This window comes from Pelobates fuscus, chromosome 6 (assembly GCF_036172605.1).
Source record: "Pelobates fuscus isolate aPelFus1 chromosome 6, aPelFus1.pri, whole genome shotgun sequence".
In the NCBI taxonomy this organism is placed as follows: Eukaryota; Metazoa; Chordata; class Amphibia; order Anura; family Pelobatidae; genus Pelobates; species Pelobates fuscus.
Window position 1 is genome coordinate 213,304,661 of NC_086322.1, and position 15,140 is coordinate 213,319,800.

The 15,140-nt window shown below is 37.4% G+C and overlaps 1 protein-coding gene across 3 annotated transcripts; it reads right to left on the reverse strand.

The window, feature by feature from the left end:
• Positions 1–2,126: 2,126 nt before the first annotated feature.
• Positions 2,127–11,006, reverse strand: LOC134614687 (putative nuclease HARBI1). 3 transcript variants are annotated; one of them, XM_063458726.1, is made up of 4 exons: positions 10,952–11,006; positions 6,261–6,977; positions 4,496–4,864; positions 2,127–3,148 (listed from the first exon to the last, which is right to left on the reverse strand). In XM_063458726.1, coding segments are annotated over exons 2-4 (1,074 nt in total). In that variant the 5' UTR covers positions 6,964–6,977; positions 10,952–11,006; the 3' UTR covers positions 2,127–3,146. The 3 variants fall into 3 exon arrangements, with proteins under 3 accessions (XP_063314796.1, XP_063314797.1, XP_063314795.1); XM_063458727.1 differs by having other exon boundaries at positions 10,506–10,977; XM_063458725.1 differs by lacking the exon at positions 10,952–11,006 and having other exon boundaries at positions 6,261–8,097.
• Between the last annotated feature and the right edge of the window lie 4,134 nt (positions 11,007–15,140).

Consider the following 15,140-nt stretch of genomic DNA (forward strand, 5'->3'; position numbering starts at 1 on the left):
CTCTGCAGTCAAATCTGTGCACCACTACTCAAATCACGCAGGCTTCAGAGGGCACTAACAATTGACACTGAGACCCCGCAGCAGAGAGCACATGAGACCCCTAAACTCGTGTATCGGCCAAGTCTCAATCACACAGAATTACAAAACAATCCCCTGTAAGGCACTATACTCCTCAAAATTTTGGAAAGAAAGCATGGTCCCATCTTCCTCAGTCTCAATCAACAAACTAGCAGGTGGGAAAACCACACTGCCTTTAACCTAATCCCTCAGCTGTGTCCATCTCCTTCCGCAAGCTTCCTCAAACTATCTTTACAAATCTGTAAATCATGGATGAAGGCAGCCACAACACATACCCTTCCAAGAGGCTGCCTCACACCCAGAAGACAGTAAAACCACCACATTTAATGATATACATGATGATCTATGTAAGCAACACCGTCGATAGCAAATACAATGCAACCCCTACCCCTACCCATCCCTCCTTCTGTTGAATTACCAGTCCTTTTGTTTTGTTATTGTTATCTGTAAATTCGAAAAAAGTACATTCTGTAGAAACGTATGCTGTCTGTAACGTACTGTAATTTCCAAAGTATTATCTAGCTCATCCAACGCACTGCTTATGGAAACGTTCAATTATTTCAGGTAAAATGTATTGCCTACTCACCAGATTTACGCATTAAGATTTCCATAAAAAAAAAAAAAAAAAAAAGCACAGCACACTAGAAGGATTTGCCAATTGTTAAAGACAACAAACTAGGCAACAATATGCAATATCAATCAGCAGTTGCTAGGGCCACTAAGGTATTGTCTACTCTAGTATAAAGAGAGGCATTCATTCTCAGGATGAAAATATAATTTTGCTTTCTATAAATCAATGGCAAAATCAAAGACTACACCTAGAATATGTGGAGTAAATTTGGGCACGTGTTCTAAACAAGGATGTTTTATCACTAGAAAAAGTGTGGAGGCGAGCTTCAAAATTAACAAAAGGAATGGAACATTTTAGTTATGATGAAAGGTTAACATATTTAAATATCTTTAATTTAGAAAAATGCCTAGAATATGATAGCATTATACAAATATATTTGGGGCCATTACAAAACATTGTCTGGAGATCTATTCATAAATAGAACTACACATAGGACACAAAGCATTTAGACCGGAAGAAAGCAGATTTAGACTAAGGCAAAACGTTGAAAGATCTGGCTGCCATTCTGAGGTCAAGAAGGAATTTATTCCTAGGTTGTTGCAAAATTGGAAAGCACTTCAAACTTGTTTTTTTTGCCTTTGTTTGTATCAACAGCAAAAACAGATGTGAGAAAAGATGAGCTTGACGGATGCATGTCTCTTTTCAGCCTTTCTAACTATGTAACTTTGTGAAGCTTACTTATAGGAGACCTTTGTGAGGCTAGTCGGCATGTGTTGCAAAATGCCTCACTACGTTTTACTCCACTATTTCGATGAACCGACTCAAGTGACTATCAGGATGACGGCAATGTTTTTTTACTTCATTGAAATAAAGTGGTCTGGTTGCCTATAGAGTCCTTTTAACCCCTTAAGGACACATGCCATGTGATGATTCCCTTTTATTCCAGAAGTTTGGTCCTTAAGGGGTTAAATGCATTGTCCTTCCAGCCTTTCCTTACAATTTACCTTATCTCCATTATTCTGACATCTACAGCCCTCACTTTATCTGCTCATTCTCCATATTACCTTTCAGTTTCATCTCCTTGTTCGATGATAGCCTTTTCTGAGTATCTCACCCCATTTATTTTCCCATTCTCTGTCAATGTTTAACTCTTGTTATTTTTTTCTCCTTACTAACTGGGTTATTTGCTAAAGTCCAAATGGGCCCATGTCAACTGGAGTAAAACCATTAGGCTGCATATGGGGCCATTTGGACTGAAAAATCTGGACATTGTTCATACTATTCAACGTCTGGATTTTGCAATTCAGGTCCCAAACGGGCCTGAATTTGGTCCGAAACTTAGCTAGACCAAATGCCGCTCCGTACCCGAATGATTTTTAACATTAAACTATTTGCCCTTAGTAAGTTGAAAGGGATATGGTTTATTCTAAATATGGATCTTGACAGTGAAGGAGAACAAAAATCATACTGACCAATATTCCATTTTCTGATGAAATGTTTATGAGCATTCTAGCAATTTGTATGCAGTTTCTACTGGCGTACACGGAATTTTACGTAAGAGTACAAGAATATCTTCATGTTCAAAACCAGTTTTCACATGAAACAGAAGTCAATACTGAGTAAATCAAACAGGCTATATGAAACCAGAGTATTTGCATACAAAAAATGATATAATGGAAATACATACAAATTGAGCTTCAATGTAATATATATACACAATGAATAATGTGAAAATAGTTCCCTATTAACATTAAAGGAACTAGGAGTGCAGGAGGTTAACAGAAGTGATTGAAATGTCCCCAGAGGACACTTGGATTTTTATTTGTACAGCCTATTCATATATGCAACTTTGGAACTAAAGTGTGTGGCTATGTTGGCTAATAAAGTACTAAAATGAATGGCATGAAAATATATTGAAATCAAAAATAAAATAGATCATATAAAAAGAGACAGAACCACCTTACACCTCTTTAGTTCCAGGCAGGAAACTAGTAGTTAAAATATAGGCAGAATTGTTTAAAAAAAAAAAATTAAAATTAAAAAAAGAATTTAAGAAACATATTTGAAGTTAACAAAAAAGATCAAAGAAATACAATTTTGACACAAGCATTTACATTCTAAAATGTTTTGTCATGTTTAGTGTTTTTGTTTTTCCTTTATAATAAGGTTACCGCCTATGATATAATGACTGATGGGAGAAAATCTCCATACTGAAAGGCAGGACTCCCAGAAGTCTGTTCCTCTTCTCGGAATCTCCATGGCAAACACTGCCTCCTACAGAGGTGGAAGTTGAGACTCTGAAGATTTTCTCGGCATGTCAAATGTAGCGTAATGATGGAATTCTGACAGATATCTATAAACCTAAACTAACACATTGTTAGATATACAGTTCTATATAGCAATAAAATAGGTACGTGTGACTTCAGTCCGAGGAGATGTGAGGAATATGCAACCAATAACATCAAGGACACAAGCAGAGATTCCAAATCAATAGATTTTCTGTGGAAAGAATATTAAATTTAAAATTAAAAAAGGCAGAACTATTTCATATAAGTTTATCAGCAACTTATGTTCATTATCTAACCAATCACTAGTTTAATACAAAATGGCTACTTCGTTTAGCTACATATCGGAATGTAAGAAAAAAAAAATGTATAGCATGTGAAAAGTAACCTTACTAAAATAAAAGTAAATATAAATTTCTAGATGCACCTTATTACACAAGAAGAACAAGAAAGCATACATATAGCCATATATTAAAAATACAATGGAAAAACGAGTATATACCCTCGAGGTGCAGCCCGAGCTGCAAAGCTGCAGTAGTGTTTTTAACATACGGCTGGTAAGTGGGCAATAAGTTGTTTAAGTATAACTGTCAAATTAGCAGCCCAATCTATGCACTACCTTTATACTTGTAACCTTATAAGCCTGACAATTCATGTTTAATTATCCATGACCTAGGAACAAACGCATATCTTGCTGTATAGAAGCCCCTGATCATATGATCCCACTGTAAAGTGCTGCGTAATTTGTTGGCACTATATAAATAATAACATAATAATAATAATAATAATAATAATCTACTTTGCTCGAAAGCCGACCTGTAGTTCTACCTTGCATTGCTGTAAAACATAAAATACCAACACAAATAAAGATTGTCAAAAAAAAAAGGAAAGTTTTTCATTTTTACAAACTTATTTCTCCTGTTCCATGCTCATGAAATGAAGCAAGCAATTAAAGAACTATAATCATATCTGCTGCTTGTTGTGGATATAGCGCAAGAAGTCCCAAGTTAATTCTTTACAAAAGATTTAAAAAAAAAATAAAAAAAAATATATATATATATATATATATGGTATGTTTTGATTTCATTTAAATGCTTGTAATGAATTATCTTCAAATTACATTAAAGAGACAATAACGTCACCCAGACTACTTCATCTCAATGTAGTGGTCTGGGTACAGCGCCCCTGTAATACACTGCAGGGTTAAATCTGCCTCTAGGGGCTGTCTTTCTGACAGTCACTAAAAGCACTTCAGCTGAACTGGTCGATTAACACTCATAGGAAAGCATTGCATATACAATGGACCAATGCCCAAAGGCCTTGATTACATTGTGGGAGAGGTGAGCAGTACTAAAGGAGCCTCACTGCTGCAAAAAGTAAGTAAAGCTTTGATTTTATTAATATTTTGGATAATGGGTGGCTACTATGGTTAGGGCAAGGGACACTATAGAGCTAGGAAAACAAAGGTGTATTCCTAACGTTATAGTCATCAATTTAAAGAGGAAGTTTCCAGCCAAGCTTCTTTTCTTCATGAGTAAAATTATTTATAATAAAGTCTTACATGTAAAGTATCTGTTAATCACTCGCATTCTGGTTTGTTTTCCAGCCTGCGTGTTCTCTTCTTTGGAAACCGGGGGTACAGGTGGAGGTGTTTCGAGATCATCAACAATTTCTACATCCAGATTCCGACTGACAGCTAAATTGTGCAAGATGCAGCAAGCCAGGATTATCTGTGCTCCTTTTTCTGGAGAATACTGCAGAACGCCACCTGACCGATCTAGACAGCGGAATCGACTTTTTAGTGATCCAAATGTGCGTTCAATAGCGGAGTGTGCTGCCTTGTGTGCAGCATTGTACTGTTTCTGTGCTGCAGTTTTTGGGTCCTTGATAGGAGTAAGCAACCACTCTGTTAAGGGATATGCATCATCACCTGTAGATTAAAGTTAAAGAAAATTTACAGATACTCGAACTACAAGAAACGCCATAAACATTTTGGGAGAAAATTCTAAACTATATAAATAAATATACAAGATATACTACAAACATCACCTAAATGTTAGAGCCAGGAACAGTAGAGAATGGTTATCAGCTATGACAATATGCCATACATGAAGGAGACATTCAAGTTTCACTTTGAATCTGTTTGAGATTTTTATCTACAGAAATAATGGACATAATTTCCAATCCACACACTTGTAGATAAAAGGTCCACCTTAATTGTAAAATGCTACATTAAAAGAAAACATTAGTATTATAGAGAGCTCACTTAAAATCAAAACAACTTTAGTAAGTTAATGGGACACACCAAACACCTTATTGCAGGATTTCAGTGCTATCAAACTATCCCTGAAAACAAATCTTTTAACGCTCCGGTGCCTGGGTTCACCTTCCTTACCCCGATGTCATACAAGAATGGTAGCATGCAATGTGTACTCACTACATTTTAGTTTGTCTGTCTCTTTCAGTTGCACAAGCGGTGCTGTTCACACAAAGACACACAGGACAAAGTTTTGTGAGGTGGAAGGAGAGTGTAGCGCGTTTAGAGAATTCTCAGACGCGAATATGTAAAACAAGAGCTGGTGGGAGGCTCTATATAATGTGAGTGCAGTTCTCTATTTTAATTTTACTTCTACCTCATAAAACACTGCACTAGATTTGGGTTTATTATCCGTTTATTCCAGATATCCTTGGAGCGCTTACTACTGGATCAAAAGAACACACCAAATATCCTCTCCAAATTGTAAGTGCATTTCTTTCATTAACCTGCACCAGAAATACTACACTGTATTTTGCCGTGCTCTTCTTGTTTTACATATTTATTTACATCTGAGAATTCCCTAAAGGTGCTACACCCTCCTTTCATCTTATACATATTTACCTGAAACGAAACAGAGAAACTCCGGTTTCGGTTGCCAGAGCTGCCTTCTATATTCAAGTTTACAAGCTAGACACCTGCTACCTTTGTAATTTTAACACAGGACATAAGTTGCTTGCATGCTCACTGCACAATTCACAAAAGTAATGGAGATTTATTTGGACGGTGTGAGCACATTCTTTAAGTCCAAATGCTTGGACAGCTGACTGGGAATGCTAGACTTGACATATGACATCAGTGGAGCCTGGGTGCCATGGATGAAAGACAAAATAGTGGAGATTTAAAAAGGTAATTATCAAGGACACTGTAAGACTACAGCTCCCATAATACTCTGCCATCATATGCTTGATGAAGAAATACAGGGTTTGTAGTTCAAAATGAAATGGAGAGCCACATATCAACACCCCTATGCCAGAACTACATTCTCCTAAAATAAATACATTTAACTTACCCAGAAGCCAACCTTCTGGGAGATTTCCAGATGTCAAAATTGAATGTAAACTCGAATGTTTCAAAATATAGGAATCGTGAGTGGATCCGGGGTATCCAGCTACCAAATTCAAAATCCTCATGTCTGACGCACATACCATTTGGACATTTAAGGAGTGGAAATTTTTACTGTTCCTGTAAATATCTTCTGTGGGAGGTGACAGAGCAACATGGGTACAGTCAATTGCCCCCATAACATTTGGGAAAGCGGACATTTTGTGAAAGCCATCTTTTATAGTTTGTATAGCTGTTTTGTCTGAAGGAAAAACAATGTACTGGGGAGTGAGTTTGTTTATGGCCTTTAATACTTGGGTTAAGTGCCTGCTAAAGCTGGGCTGGGATATACCAGAAAGGGCAGACACGGTACCCTGGAAGGATGCGGATGAAAAGTAATGCAGGGCACTAAGCAGTTTCACCATCCCTGGCACAGCATGGTTTCGTTCACAGTTTGGCTCTATATCTTGTTGGATTTGTTCATACAGCTCTAGGATAACTTCAGTGCTAAAGCGGTACCTAGATCGCACTTCCTCTTCATTTAAACCGAATAGAGAGATTCTCGGTCTGAAGATGCGTTCTCTGTGCCTGTGATTTGGATTGGAATCCTTCTGCAGCAACTCTTCTTCTTCCCCTTGTTCATGTATGTGAAACATTGCACGAAGGTCCATGGCTGGACTGAAAACTAAAGGAAGGAGATTAAAAAGAAAATAAATAAAGAAAACAAATAAAATAAAAATAGGATATTAGTGCTAAAAGAGAAGTCTCCAAAGCATCTATTAACATTAACTTTTGTAAGGATGTTACCTGATCTTAAAGGGAGACTCTAAGAAATGTAAACGCTTCATCTCACTTAAGTGGTAATAGTGCTTGGAGTATCATGGCTCTGTCATTCCATTCAGTGTTAAACTTCTTTTTAAATGGTTTAATGCTAAACAAGAGTGTACCACAGTTAGCAGCCTGTCTCGGTGCTGCTCAGGCTAATGAGTAACAGAGTTATTTACTAAAGTGAAAAATTCAAGGTGAATTTCAAATTTAAGGTCAAAATTGCCAAACTGTAAACTATGCTTTTAGTCTGGCTACTTTAGTCTTAATTTTGAAGTTCACTTTGAATTCTCACTTTAGTGAAAGTGTTAGCCTGAGCAGCAATTGTTTGTGTGGTTTGATTTACGTGTCAGCTGACCGCTCTCGGTCTATCACAGACATCTTTCGCTGGTATGAATTCACATGCCTAAGAAGGTGTGTAATCTCTGCCTTAGCCATGCCATCATTGGGGGCTTGGCTGTGAGTGACCAAGGACCCTCATTCAGTGTTAAACAGCTCGAAAACGGTTTAACACTGTTAGGAGAAACAGCGCCAAGGGACTCCGTTTCAATGAGGTCACCACCTGGGGTCTTTGCATAGTTTGCAAATACACCCCCCTCCGGCTTGCAATGCAGTGGCCAAGGTGAGCATAGGAAGGTACGTTTTACTTTCTTTAAGCTGTCCCTCATAGCATCCTCCATTTTCATCCAATGGAACCTTTTTTTTAGCAAATGGCGCTTTGTCTACCATGAGTCCATGCGAGACATATGTGAGAGCCTCCACGAGCAATGCCTTTTTCCTCACAGCTGTCACTAGCTAAAGGAAAATGACAACATTTAAAGGTGCCTATGCCTTTCAAGTTTGTTGTCAGTGGTAATAAAATACATAATACAAAGTACAGTAGTCCTTTACTTTTCCTTATGATATATTTTGATTGCCTTTGAATTTCAGGGAAATTCAAACACAGTCAAAGTGTGTATTTCATCAAGATTTTATCTCCTCAATTTAAAAAAAAAAAATTGGGGGGGGGGGGGGGGGGGGAGAGGGGTGACAGAGTTGCTTTAACCCCTTAAGGACACATGACGTGTCTGACACGTCATGATTCCCTTTTATTCCAGAAGTTTGGTCCTTAAGGGGTTAAAGAACATTAAGAAATCCAATTGTTTTCATTCATAGAGCAGAATTCTAAGTACCTCTAGTTCATATGTAGTGTATTACTCTCACTGCAATTTCTTTTATAGAAACAAAACAATTGTAATGTGTATATATTTATGTGTGCACAAGTACAAAATATTTTTTCGATCCTTTTTTCACCCTATTCATTGGATTAATAACAGTTACTTTTATAAGACATTTTCTCTGGAAAGCGCTAACCTTAATGTGGAACTGTCACTTTTCTTGAAATTACATGTTTAAAGAAAATGAAAAATCACCTATAATTTCAATTATTTTTTTTTTTTTATGTGACGGACAGTTTTATTGTAAAATGTACATTGAAGATTAGGAAAATTAGATTATAATCCTATTAGGGCACAGGCAGGGTAAACAATGCAAATGAGAAGGAGAACATGAACATTTCTCCTATTCCACTAACTTTGTTCAAGGGAGTAAAGGGCAACTTTTATAACTATGGTTACCAAGGAGCCAAGACACTCAGTTACACAATAAATGAAATGAAGGAATTCATGCATCTATTTTTCAAACCTCAAGAAAACGTATTTTCTATATATAGGGGAGAAGTATAGAGTATTGAAGTCTTCAGAAGCCACAGGTCCCTTTTAATAGGAACATTCTAAGCACCATAACAACTAATGCTGATGGCTCTCACCCTTGGAGCTAGGCCCTCCATTCCAGGGCTTAGTTTAGAAGCGCTGACAGAAGTTTCAGCTCTATGAGATCTGTACTGGAGGTAGGGAACTGCACATAGCAGACCCCAGGTAAGTCAAATGTTTTAAACATGGCTTGACTACTTACAATGTTGGTGCACCAGAGCACTCGATAATCAATACAACAAGCTGTTGAACTTAAAGGACCACTATAGGCAAACTGCAATGTTTACATATGGGTTAATCCAGCCTCTAGTGGCTGTCTAATTGACAGCTGCTAGAGGCGCCTCCGCGCTTCTCACTATGATTTTCACAGTGAGAAGACGCCAGCGTCCATAGGAAAGCATTGAGAATGCTTTCCTATGGACTGGCTGAATGCGTGCGCAGCTCATGCCGCACATGCGCATTCAGCCAGGGACGTCAGAAGAGGGAGGAGAGTCCCAGCGCCGAGGGAGCCCGGCGCTGGAAAAAAAGGTAAGGATTAACCCCTTCCTCCCCTTTCAGCACCACAGGAGAGGGACCCTAAGGGTGCGGGCACCCTCAGGGCACTATAGTGCCAGGAAAACAAGTATGTTTTCCTGCCACTATAGTGGTCCTTTAATGCAGTGGTTATATCATTCTATTTTCCACCTGTCTCAGCAGAGACATTTTTCCATCCTCCAAGCAAAATGTATTCATTTTCTAGATTGATTTTCTTCCCCACTTATTTTGGCGTTTCGCACCCTAGAATTTTGTCCCTTCTACCCTTTAGCATTGTAGTGGTTATGGAGCTTATTTTCAAAACCACACTCTTCAGAAAAATTAGTAAAATTTGCATCAAATATGAGCATGTAAGGAGTCACTTGGAAAAAGTAAAAAAAAAAAAAAAGAAGTTAGCTTTTATACTGGTCACTACTAGTTCATTTTCATACTGAGATAATAAATATTTTTGTTTCCCCCCAAAAAACAAATGTTTAATGTTCAATTATAGTGCAAGTCACCATAACAGGTACGCAACTAATCAGGTAAAGAGAATGAAAAGAAATAACAATATGTGCATATAAACTATACACAATTTCTGGAAAAAAAAAAAAATTTTAGCACACATACAATTTAATACAGATTTTTTTAAAAAAAATGTTCCTGCTAATATGTGAACAGAGAGAATTTTCAAAGGAAATGCAATTTCAGACCAAAACATTCATATTAGGAAAACAGTATCTTAAAAAAAATTATGGCTAATTTAGAACGATAAAATATGATTTCATAGAAATTTCTCCCCAATTCCTGTCTTACTAAATAAACTAATGCATCCATTTTAAATAGGTTATGCAGATGTAGCATGTAACATGATTCATTGAAGCTTTGTGGATTTGTCCATATTCTTATAGCATACTAACTAAGCTTTTTAATTTGAATGGTTGCACTTTTTGCAATATTAGTGACTCAACCATTGCATAATCATTACCTGATCAAGGCGATAAAGTAATTATTCTCATTAATCTCTACACGAGAAAACCAAATATACAATAACACAATCATTATTAAGTGATCAAAAAAAAACATTTTTTTAGAACTACACTGTTTATAAACATAACACCTACGTTATATAAAATTTACTGTCACTTAGTGTATTTAGATCCCCTCCCCAATCGTATCCTATCTGCTCCCCATTCCCATCGAGTGTATAAGGGATAGGAATATAACGGTCCCTTTAAGAGATGATAGCAGCGTGCAGTGAAAGCATCCTGCTGTTTACAGAACATTGCGGCGATCACATAGAGAATACTGCTCTTCTCCATCAGACTTGCAAGCGTTCCTTTATAGAACTAAGCGATCTAGAACACTGAGCGATCTTAACAAAGCTAACATCAAGTTCTTTCAGTCCTGGCCTGCTGCAGGCTTCCTTAACAATGGATGCAGGTATAAGCAGACATTGCATGCAGCCTCATCACACTGTGTGTAGCAGCTACGTCCCTACAAGCATATACAACCCAGATACACAAACATTAAGAGCGCAGTGTGTGCCAATAATATGCTGTGTTACCACCTGCTTTGATCCAGGAACACTAAAATGTTCCACTTCCTCCCATCTCATTTCCCCCCATTAGCTCCACCCTCTCCCAATGCTCTCCTTATTTAACCCAGTCTTTCCCTCCCTCCCAATGGACACATTCATGGCTGCACATAGTCCTGGTGGTCAGAACCTGAAACCTTAGTTGGAATCAGATAGCTGTAACTACCAGACATTCAAAATCAAACAAATAAAAAAACAGTTGATAGTGGCAATGAAGAAATATTCTTTTTTTTTTTGGCCAGCATTATTTTGTTAGAGCAAATTAGCTGTAGTTACTCCATTTGTCAGTGTTAAAAACAAAATCTTACCAACCATACCAAAATACTTGGTGTCCTAAAAGAAACAAACTGACTTACATCATGTCTGAAAATAATTTTAGGTTGTTATGTAAAAATTGGGGTGATCACTTGGTACAACGATGAATTCTGTGGGGGGGGGGGGGGGGGGAGGGGGAGACTCTTTATTAGCTTTGTACAATAATCATTTGTTGATCTTTATGTCTTCATATGTAGATACCTATTCTAAAATTGTAGTTAGTGGATGTATAAAAAGACCTCAGTGTTGAATCTTCCACTATGACTTTTATTCTTGCATATTTTTGAGATTCTCTCTAATGACTCCTTGTCCACTGTGCCTTGAGTGGTCCTGTACTTCATAACTCACAAGGTCTGTGAAATGACATCATGGTGTCATGGAATCACAATGGAATCATGGTGGTTCTACCACTCATGCAGTGGAGACCTACTTGACATTTTGTTTCACGTTTACTGATTTTGGCGGGAACATATTTAGCGTCCCCTCTGGACTGGTGCAAGTTACAAACAGACAAAAAACTCAACTGACACCTCCTGTTAAATGGCTGTGGATTCTTTGTGTATCTCTTATAGTGTGTTTTGGCATATTTGAGGATTAAAAATTATTTGATATATGGGTTTATTCCATCACTTAACCCCTTAAGGACCAAACTTCTGGAATAAAAGGGAATCATGACATGTCACACATGTCATGTGTCCTTAAGGGGTTAAAGACCTCTGATAGAGGCATTCCTTTACATTTAAAGAGTAGAATAAAGTTTCTCTATACGTATAACTCAGCTGGCTTTTTTTACACCTACTTTGCATAATGAAGACTCAGAACAACTATAAATCCTTCTAAGTCTTGTCAAGAATATATTATATATCCAAAGATTACAGAAGACATTCCTAACATGGTTTTAAATGACAAACATTGCTGTTTACCCAATTCCAATATTTACCTGTTGTTCCCAAGTGTTCATTTAAGACATACCCATCCAGTTTGTACATGGGCAGTGTTCCAGTCAACAGTTCTCTGCTTTCAGGTTGTTCAAGGTCAATATTCACATCTAAAAAGAAATTTAACAGTCAACTAGAACTGACCAAATGATCCTCGTTGGAATGGAAGACATCCACTGTGATCTGTTCATTGGAGTCTTTGGGAGCTGAGACCTTTTGGAGAACGTTTCTGAGTTCTGCTGAGAGCAGTTAGTAATAGTATGACATATCCAATGTGTTGAATCCACTTTAAGTGGATGCAGCCTAAAAATATCCAGCATCGTAAAGTGTGGTGGAGTCATACCAAACTCAGATGCCAGGATAACGCAGCAGGTTCTCTATAGGCAATCATATAACAATTAGATGACATCACTGATGATATGACCACTGACGTGGTGACCGCTAACCTACTGAAATTGCCAAACTGTTTTGACAAATGCTGTATATACAATTACGATCTTTGTGGAAGCTACAGAGTTTTCATTTAATTCCCAAATAGTGGTTTGTTCAATATCCAGTCTTGGACCCCCAACTATCTTTCAAACCTATTATCCATTTGTCGAAAACCTCTATAAAACTATAATATTTATCTCCTTGCAATCTAGTTTCCATACTTTTATCTGGAAACATAAAAAACACAAAATTTGCTCTAAAGTTCTGGCTAGAAAATATCAGCAAGAAGGTCTGAATTACCCTGATATTAGAAATTGTTACTCTGCCAATATTATTGGGCATATATACAAACTTCAGGTTGAGGACTTTAAAAAAGATATATGGTATATAATTGAATCCAAGGCTGTCAGAAGGGATACATTAGAAACATACTTGTGGCTTAATAGTAACAAAAAAGTGACAGATGAATAAAAAAAAAAAACTAATCCTTAATTCTATCCCAGATTATTAGGGCTTGGAGTATGCTGAAAAAAACTACCAAAATTATTATTTCTAATAAAATAATGAATTCATGTCATCTGGTCGTTTTGGAAGATAATATACAAGATATCTCGCTACCAAACTGGTCTAAATTGCAATGGAGTGTACCAGATATTTAAAAAAAAAATCTATTATTATTCTTTGCTGATATTAAGGACAAATTACATCTCCCAAACCGAGAACTTTTCTCCTATATGAGAATTAAATGTTTTTAATAAGGCGTTATTAAGAACGAACTCTAAAATCGATACTCATATCCAAACTATTTTTAATTATAAAGTTATATGTAAAAATATCCACTGTTTGAATTTGATAGAATGTCAATACAAAATTATGTACAGATGGTACTTAACCCCATATAGGATTAGTAGGATGTACCCAGGTCAAAATCCTCACTGTTGGCGATGCGGCTGCTTGGATGGATCACTTGTACATATATGGTGGTATTGTAAATTAGTAAAATGTCTTTGGTCGTGGTCCTATGAAATACTTAAATCCAAATTTAAAATAACAATTAAAAAAGGTCCCAACACAGCATTATTACACGTAAATTGGGATTTATCCTCCTCTTCATCCAATTGCCTGGTAATTCATTGCTTCTTAGCTACTATGACAATGGAAGTCACACCTCCCTTTCCAAAGGAGACACTTAATAGAGCAATTGCTATTCCAGCTTCGTATGGAAAAAGATTTATACGGTTCTTCTCTACATTCCTTAAATAAACAAGATCAATATAACAAATGGATAGAAGTTTTGGGGAAGGATTGAACTATAAGGTTGGCTTGCTCTCCAAAACATAGTACTGATAGACAAAAATAATGGTAAAACTTTTTTTTCTGAACTGATCACGGCTTAGACTTATGATAGCAGTAGGCCTACAAATAATTATTATTAACTCTTTTATGATAAATTGTAACGTTCAATATTTCCTTTAAGTTGCTTAGGATCACTGCTTAGAATGTAATTCTTTGTTGGCCTATGTATGTCCTTGTATATTGTATATGTTTTTTTTGTGTATGTGATGTCAAAACATTATTGTAAAAAACAAAATTCTAATAAAAAAGAACTTGAAATAAAAAAATATTTATCTCCTTACAATAAATTCTTATTGGGTTACTCCAGGCACCATGATTTATGATTTGAATGGTCATGGTGCTCGGAGTCTGTATGTGCAGCATTGTGCTATGAATGCACATACTGGTTTAACTCCTTTGCTGCTGGAGGTGAAACTCCTCCTTCAGAAGCATCACTGGGCTTGTCATTAGTAAGTGTATCCACTCTTTGGCCCTTCTTGTAGCTTTTATGTCACGACTCCCCATGTTTGTGTATCTTATCACAACCTTTGATTGTAGCCAGTAAAAGAACCACATTTTAAAGATACACTGAGCATTATGCCAAAGGGCGTATCTATAATTGGCATTGTAGGGACATGGCAAAGTTCACTAAATGGCAAAAAGTCAAACAAAATAAAGTTCCTTATAAAGACCGTGCCACTGCAACTACTGATTTGAGTGAGATAACCACTTGTTTAGCCATATACCAAGGAGGAAAAAGCACAGACCAAACACTCGCAGGAAAAAAATGCAATTAATTTATCCGATCACAGACTGTCTAATGCTAATCTTCAAGCACTGACTAAGTGTTTGGGTTTCTGTCTGTCAGGGGTCCGCGGGCGGCTAGTAGGGGAGGCTGCTCGCAGCTCGCAGCACTCACCCTCAGTCCATCGCCGCCCGCGGTCTCCCCTCCTCCTACCTGTCGGCGAGCGGCGTCTCCTCTCCGCCGCTCGCCGCTCGCATCCGTCACGCCTCCCAGCGGCAGCATGTATAACGCTGCACGCTGGAAGGTCGTTGATTTATGCAAATGCCGGGGTCACGTGAGTGACCCGGCGTTAAAGCAACAGTACCACAATCACAGTGGGAGGCTTAGATATCTCCCA